Consider the following 7,705-nt stretch of genomic DNA (forward strand, 5'->3'; position numbering starts at 1 on the left):
TGTGTGCACGCGCGCGCGCGTGTTGCCCCACCCAAAATTCCCGATGAGAGATATAATATGCCGACAAAGTTCCTGTGGTAACTTGTAACAAGCCATAGAGTCTATGGGAATAGCCTGTGCAACAGACTTAATTAATATCTCTTTACTAGCTGAAGCTATCACACCCTAGGCTGGGAACGACCGGTCTCGAAGTGTCACTTGCCGGCTTTTAAATTTTCCTTCTCAAGTTTCTACAAAGTTTTAACTTTAAAATGAAGTATTTATTTGTCGAACCAAACGTCAAAAGAAAGGGGTACGACTATGTGCTGCTTGCTGCGAGGCCTACCATGGCTTGCCTGGAGGGAGCTCGTATTGGACCAGCCCAGTAACCGCGTCACATTATCATGCTGATGTCATGTTATTTGTTTTGTTGTTTTTTACCGTTTCCTATTCACATTTTTGCTTATTCTCTTACTTTTTTATATTTCAAAATATATACAATTCACTTACAATTTGAAAATTTTGAATTTTGTAGTTGAAAAATGTAACATGTGTATAGAAATATGTTTGTAATGTATATGAAAAATGTGCAATGTCAATTAAGAAAAAGTATGTGATATTCAAAAAAATGCCCATACATTGTAAAAAAATATCACATATTTTTAAAAATATTCATAGATAAAAAATGTACGTTAAGAAAATTTCACAAGTTTTAAAAATGTGTTCGTGACATTTTCAAAACAATATTGCATAGTTCAGAAAATGTGGGTTTGCTATTTTTTTCCAATGTGTATTTAAAAAAATGCTTCACCTGCATTTGACAAAATGTTCAAAACTTGTTTTTTTGGATAAAATAAATATGTGTTAAAAATGTGAAACATTAAAAGAATGTTTTATATGTATATAAAAATGTACAAGGTTTATGGAAAAAGCAGGCGTTGAAACATATATAAAAAATATGTAAGTCTTGTATTTGAAAATGTTAAACATGTGTAAATAATGTTCCTAACATATATGAAAAAATGTAATATGCATACTAAAAATATAGACATTTGTTGAAAAAAGTAAAAGGCCGAAAAAAACATATAAATTTGGTGAAAACCAAAGAAAAAAAATAAAAAACCAAGAAAGTAACAAAGAAAACCAAGGAAAAACGAAACAAGAAGGAAAAAAAGGAAGAAAACAGAATAACCAAAAACTGCGAAAGAAAAAAAGAAAAGGAAAACAGAAAAGCATAAAAACCAGAGAAAAGCCATGTAGAACTGGGCTACAAACAGTGGAAAAAGTTGATTTGCCAAAATTTAAAAATCAGGCTTTTAAAAACTCTTTATTTTTTTTTGCATAGTCTTCAAAACTCATTACTCTCTGCCATATGAGCTGTGGCGGGAACTTCCTAGCCAAAAACTCGTAGCTGTAGTTCTTCTCTCCTAGTGCTATTTCCCCTAAGTATCCTGAAACGAATCAACGGAGTAGATGCAGAAACAGTAGAGAAAACAAGCATCATTTTTTCTTTTTTTTGAAAAGGAGGATGACCTCCGGCCTCTGCATCTGGGCGATGCATACGGCCACTTTATTAATTATTCTCACAAGACCTTACAAAGTAATACAACAGTAAGACTAAAGCCGCCATCTAAGCAACAAACTGTCGCTACACCTATCCAGTTGATGAAGGGGCGCAGATAGTCTGGGCCTAATACCAAACAGACATCGCAGCCAAACCTAACATCTAAGACCTGAGGACCCATCCAGGACGCCTGCCGGGCATGGGTCTCGCCGGTCCGGCGTGCTCTCAGAGGCCGCCGCCGCCAACTGCCACCGCTCCATCTTCAGAACTGTACTGATGCATCAACCTTGCTCGGTCTAGCTATCGTCGACGCCACCATGGCGCCCAACGGTACCTCCTCCCTGCGCGCAAACAGTTGAGCACGTCGCGGTCGCCGCTGATACACCTCAGCACCATGCTGCCAAGTACCACAAGCCGACACAGCTTGAAGTCTTTGGAAGATCTGTCGTGCGTAGCACCTGCCGACCAGGCATGACTCAGCGTAGCACCTGTCGGTCAGGCATTACTTGACAGCTCCACCGAAGCTCCGTGCAAGACGAAGCCGCTCCACCTCCCGCCTCTGTCTTCCAGCGCTGCTCCACAAACGATGCTCCCAAGAGAGAGACGGCACCGTAGTACCGCCATCGTCCGATCTGGAAGGCCAGATCCTAGGGTTTCCCCCGAAGCAGCACGAGTGGGTTGACAACAGTTACACGACGATGCCTTCATCAAGGTAACGACGCAAAACGCCGCCATCGCCCGCCAACGGCTCGGTTTTCACCGGCAACTATGTCTCCCCGACTCGTAGCCGGGACTAGCTGACGGATCTCGAGATCCGATCACCCAGCCGCAGGCCGATCACCTCTGACGGAAGAGATGACCACCATCGTCGACTGCACCAGTCAGAACAGATCTGACGGAGGTGCCGCCTACGCGACCACCAGGCCCTCCACGCCGCCGCCGCCGATCCAAAGGCAGATGGTGCGCCGCCGCCGTCGCCGACCGCAGTGCCGCCGCCGCCCGAACAGGGCTGGTCGCCGCGTCCGCAGCCCGCGCCGCCTCCGACGCCGCCACGCCGCAGCCATCGCCGTTGCTGATCGGATCTGAGACACGATTCGGGGATCCGCACAACCCCATATCCACGGGAGAGAGATGATGTCCTCCGCCACCGCCGTCGGCCCCCGGGCTTAGACCGGCGGCGTCCCCCGGTGGCGGCGGAGGGTGGGGAGGAAGGAGTATACGCCCCCGGCGGCTGGGTAGGGAGCCGCCCGAGCCGCCCTAGCGGGGACGACGCGGGGGCTGTTTTCAACAAAAAGGTTAGCTACGCGGGGACGACCTAAAATATGGGAGAGATTTTCACTTCCCGGCCTCTGCACCAACCAGGGATGCATACGGCCATTTTAGTATGAGTACCAAGATAAACATGGTCCTCAGTATTTACATTGATCATTGAGGGTCGTAAAAGTGTAAGTCATCGCTGCTCTCAGCTTTACATTGATGGATGATAACTAATTTAACAATCAAAGAGAAATTACATGCCAGATTTACAACAGATGCAAGTCAGCCTTAAATAAGTGAAACTTTTGCATTCGGTGGGAGTGTCTTAAGGAGAGGAGCTCTAACCATATCAAGAGCAGCACTATCTAGTCTAGGGATTGGTTCATCTGGATCCCAAGCATCAGTTAGCCTTTGAGCTGTATCTACAGTCACGACCTCTATTGCAGGAGCATTCTCAACCACGTGCATAAGGAATTCAGCTTGGCCGCGTGCCCCTCTGAATCCTGTAACTCGAACGTCCTTCAGATTAACTAATTTATCTTCACACGGCGGCATTTCTTGTCTCAAAGGTCCATCGGTTGCAAACCACAAAGTGCCAATGTCATGAAACTGCAAAATTCATCAAGATTAGTAGGATTTCTTGCTACCACCTACATGCAAACTGAAAATAATGGCTGACAAAGGGGGGGAACTATTGAGAGCATTACTCACATGTACTTCCAACTTTTCAATGAACGGAGCAACCCTTAAAAAGGAAACTAAGTAGAGGATTTTGTCATATTCTTCATAATGTATAATCAACAGTATTTGCACATGCCTGAGGTGAGAAAACACACGAGGGCTATTTAACATCCACCGGGCCTGAAAGATAAAACAACAAAGGTTATTGCAAGATTACGTGACTGCCATAACTAGAAAATTGTCCCAGTAATAAAATACCTCAAGCTCTTGCATTCCAAGATGCAGTGTCAGGTTGTGTACATCTGGTAGCCCATTGAGGAGTGACGCGATACAATGCTGAAAAACTGCGCCGAGGAACCTAATTGTTGCATTTTCCAGCTTCGCAGCATGATGGAGGGTAATAGGTATGTATGGTCCATCATAAACAAAGGTGGAGAGCATTGGAGCATTGAACTCTATCTTGGTTATATCACAGTGCACGACTTTCAAGTAGCGCAGGTGGGACAATGGCCGCCGAACCACCTTCATTTGATCCTTGAGATGGCATCTGAGTAAGCTCAGCCATTCAAGATTAACACAACTGCTCAAGATACTCTCGAGATCCTGCCTAGTGGTCTTGAGTACATGGAGATGAAGCTTTCTTAGGTTTGGGAAACCTATGAAATTGGCAGGAGGTGGTTCGAAACATACAAAGCTGAGTTGAAGACACGCTAGACAGGATACACTTTTGTTGTCTGTAAATTGTTCAAATGGGAATCTGTAATGATCCCCATATTTGGGAAAATTGTCCGGTGGCGCCAAATCAAAAGCTAGACTCTTTGTGTGGGCTGACATAGCAAATCTAATCCAATTATTGAGGTGATCGACAAGCTTGGTCTCGAATATAAATTTAATCTCAAGTTGGTCAACAGCCCTGCCGCTGTGCTTGGTCAAAACCGCATTAACACGGTCGATGAACATCTGGGTGTGCTGGTGTTTCCTTTTCGCATTCGTACTTACATCATCGACACCAAAGCTTAGTCTGGGGCAAGCTGTCCATGTACATCTCCAGTCAGTCGACAAAACACTGGTCCGGACAGCCTCTTTTGCAGGTAATTTGGATAAAATTGTGCACAGTACATCCTTGAGCAAAAGGAGAAGACAAGTTTAAGTAGAGAAATCAATTTACCCTGAGGGTCAAGTCGAAAGGCAAAACTAACATACCTCTGGAAGGTCATGAAATTTAAGGCCAGGCCTTCCATTGCGATTCTTGGATGTCTGCTGCTTAACATGGGCATGCTTCTCTGCCGTTATTCTACTCGTCAGATAGTTCCCCATTCCAGTGCTGAAAAGAACATTGGACGAACAAGAGGATAGAGAACAAGATGAATTGTAAGTATGCGTAAACTGAATTTTCTCTGAAACTAGAATCAGTAAGTCTGTGTGAATTTTCTCTGAAACTAGAGGCAGAGATCTGGGGCGAGCAACCCACAATATTGTTTCCTTTGAGGATTATTAGGACCAAGACTACTGACGGGAGGTGGGTGGGCCGGAGAGGCGACGAGCGGCGAGCGGCGACGGCGCCTAGGTGGGTTTATTATCCTGTTCTCAAGGTCGAAAGTGGACGGGCAGCGACGAGAAGGCGCCCACGTAGAAACGCAGGGACGGAGGAAAAACGCTACGAAATTGTTTCCTTTGAGGATTCGGAAATCGACGGCGCCTACGATTATGACTCTGGCGAACCAGTCCGCATCCTCGCGCGTGCGCCTAATTCCTTCCCTCCTTCCTCTTCCTCGACTCCGGCCACCTAACTCCTCTCCCAACGTCAATTGCAGCAACAACAGGTCAGCAACAACAGGGAGCACAACAGGAGGAGGAGGAGTCCGCTCGCCGCACGCTTTGCGGGGTCCCCCAAATGTTAGATATACTAGGAGCCATCGATTTGAGAAAGATGCCTTGGGACATCAGAATGTCATAGAAACTCACACCTGGCTCAAAGTTATGGAAATCATCTTATTTCATTTCCTAGCATTCAATATTTTATCTAGTTATAAATCAATTAGCCTTTGATCCTCTTAAGTCTTTGTCTTCAGCCTTTGGTAGTCAGACTTATTCATGTTCATGGTACATTTGCCGGGCGGCATTGCTGTTTTGGGATGCATAAATCAATGTATTTATATTTCAACTCTGTCATAAAACATGCAAAGTTCACTGTAGTATGTAGCAAACTCCTCAACTAATTTCCATATTTCCCATTTCAAGACAACATTATTCCATTACATTATGGTTGCCAAGTAATTACACAAGAGCAATTACAGGCTTACAGCTTACAATATTGCAAGGACAGCTTCACAGTTTACTAGATGCGCCAAGATACTTGGAATAGCGGGCTTGAGCGATGATTTTGCCGGATTTCTTCTTCAGTTCCACAGTGGCCACTCCTACTGCTTTTCCAGCACGCAGAACCTTCGCCTCGATATCAATCTCTTCCTGCAAATGGCAACATATGATTTCATAGTTACTGTACAATCACAAGAACTTCAGAAGTGAATCATGGTATTCCAACAGCTCAACTAATGCGTCAAGATTGACATGGTCATCCATGCACTTCGGAATACAGAAACAACAACTAGCACAACTTGGTTAAGCACTAGAGCATTCTTAACAAAATTTACAAACCAAACGAATCTCGATACACCAAAACTGGTAAGTGACACGAAATTTGCTGCGTGAACAATGATTTATTGTGTTCAGTGGCATCTCTACCTGGTGCTAGCAGAGTGGAGTACAATTATGTGATGTACAGATTATTGGCTCCCTGATAATGTAACTTTATGAGCTCATTTCACTGTAAATTTACTTTCAGAGTTGGGTAATAATAGCTTCAAATTCCATGTGGTAGTTGGGCCATGGGGATTATAAGTTATAACTAGGAAGTACAAGAAGACATCCCATGTAAATCGATGACGCTAAGAGATCAATTAAATTCGGCGAGAAAGCCACTCACATCCGAGAATGCAGCATCCAGGTAGGAGATATTCATCTCAAGTGGTGAGCCCCTGGTCTGTGCCCCGGCCGTGTAGAAGACAGCAGTACCCACCAAGTCAACCAGCGACGCGGTGGCGCCGCCGTGCAGGAAGTTGCCCGAGTTCTGCTCAACAACAAACACAACCATCATCAAAACGCAATATAACAAGCTGCTCCAAGCTTGTATTCCAGTTAACAATTGAAATGATGGAACGATGGCTATTCTGAAATTAAGTTCCTCAGCTACAGTAGAAAGGTAATTTTCTGATTGAATGCTACTACAATAGTATAGATGGAGAAAATTAAATTATACTTGGGCTAGTGCGATAATTAGCAAGATTCGAGCAGCAACTGAGCAGGAGAGGGAAGGGGGCAGGTAGATCTGGCTGCCGGAGGTGGGAGGGAGGGAGGGCTCACGAGGAGGCGGGCGGGGACGGTGAAGTGGCAGAGGAGGCGGCCGGGCTCGACTGCGTGGACGCGGATGCCGCAGAGCACGAAGGCGTCGTAGAACCCCGAGGGCAGCGCGTCCACCTGCTCCGTCGGCAGCGACTCGGCCGCCGCCTCCTCCAGCAGCTGCCGAGCCTTCTCCATAGCCGCCGACGCCGACGCCGACGCCATCGGCCGGTCCGAGAAAGAGGAACGGATCCGGAATTGCGTTCCCTTCCCCAATTCCGCTTACGACACTTGTTTATTTATTTATTTTAAAGGAGGCAAAAGATTTTTCTTTACACAATACAGACGCAAGCGCTCGTATAAACGCACGTACACTTATCCTTATGAACGCACACATGCACACTCTAGCACCTCCGAGAGAGTATATCATCTTGAAATTTTACGAAGTCACCATAGGCACCTCGTAGTCGACGGAAACGTCTCCTCCCACTGAAAATGTATCGCCGGAAATCCTGAAATAAATCCAGAATAAATGCGAGCACCAGGACTTGAACACTGGTGGGCTAGTGATACCAGTGTCCATCTAACCATCCAAATCACAGATTGGCTCGCAACGAGGCAAAAGAATTGATATTTTCAAGAGAGAAGTTTTAGAGGTTTAAGACGCGTGGCCAAATTACAATAATTACCCATTAGCATGGCATTGTTATGGAAGGTTCGTGCATTTCTCTCTTTTCACAACTCCCAAGATGAGTAATATCAAGGAAGGAAGTAGCCTTCGACATTGGGTCTTTTTGTTAGCATTGTGCCTCCATCACTCTTTGA

General features: G+C 45.4%; 2 protein-coding genes across 2 annotated transcripts; both read right to left on the reverse strand.

The window, feature by feature from the left end:
* Positions 1-2,964: 2,964 nt before the first annotated feature.
* LOC119307186 (F-box/FBD/LRR-repeat protein At1g13570-like) lies at positions 2,965-5,226 on the reverse strand. Its single transcript, XM_037583279.1, has 4 exons — positions 4,685-5,226; positions 3,740-4,603; positions 3,512-3,661; positions 2,965-3,409 (listed from the first exon to the last, which is right to left on the reverse strand). The coding sequence occupies exons 1-4, from the start codon at positions 4,796-4,798 to the stop codon at positions 3,089-3,091; spliced, it is 1,449 nt and encodes a 482-aa protein (XP_037439176.1). The 5' UTR covers positions 4,799-5,226; the 3' UTR covers positions 2,965-3,088.
* Positions 5,227-5,677: 451 nt separating this feature from the next.
* On the reverse strand, positions 5,678-7,163 carry LOC119307187 (acyl-coenzyme A thioesterase 13-like). The gene is made up of 3 exons (XM_037583280.1): positions 6,905-7,163; positions 6,468-6,611; positions 5,678-5,950 (listed from the first exon to the last, which is right to left on the reverse strand). Exons 1-3 carry the CDS (start codon positions 7,103-7,105, stop codon positions 5,810-5,812), a joined length of 486 nt encoding a protein of 161 aa, XP_037439177.1. The 5' UTR covers positions 7,106-7,163; the 3' UTR covers positions 5,678-5,809.
* Between the last annotated feature and the right edge of the window lie 542 nt (positions 7,164-7,705).

The sequence above is a fragment of the Triticum dicoccoides genome, chromosome 5B (assembly GCF_002162155.2).
Source record: "Triticum dicoccoides isolate Atlit2015 ecotype Zavitan chromosome 5B, WEW_v2.0, whole genome shotgun sequence".
In the NCBI taxonomy this organism is placed as follows: domain Eukaryota; kingdom Viridiplantae; phylum Streptophyta; class Magnoliopsida; order Poales; family Poaceae; genus Triticum; species Triticum dicoccoides.

Bases quoted from the DNA above. Each gene is read 5' to 3' on its own strand.
- LOC119307187 (XM_037583280.1), bottom strand. From the start codon at position 7,105: ATGGCGTCGGCGTCGGCGTCGGCGGCTATGGAGAAGGCTCGGCAGCTG. The intron at 6,612-6,904 runs GTGAGCCCTCCC...GTTGTTGAGCAG, and splicing joins CCGTCCCCGCCCGCCTCCTC to AACTCGGGCAACTTCCTGCA. The intron at 5,951-6,467 runs GTGAGTGGCTTT...TGCCATTTGCAG, and splicing joins TGGATGCTGCATTCTCGGAT to GAAGAGATTGATATCGAGGC.
- LOC119307186 (XM_037583279.1), bottom strand. From the start codon at position 4,798: ATGGGGAACTATCTGACGAGTAGAATAACGGCAGAGAAGCATGCCCAT. The intron at 4,604-4,684 runs GTATGTTAGTTT...CTTTTGCTCAAG, and splicing joins AATTTCATGACCTTCCAGAG to GATGTACTGTGCACAATTTT. The intron at 3,662-3,739 runs GTATTTTATTAC...TTTATCTTTCAG, and splicing joins TTGGAATGCAAGAGCTTGAG to GCCCGGTGGATGTTAAATAG.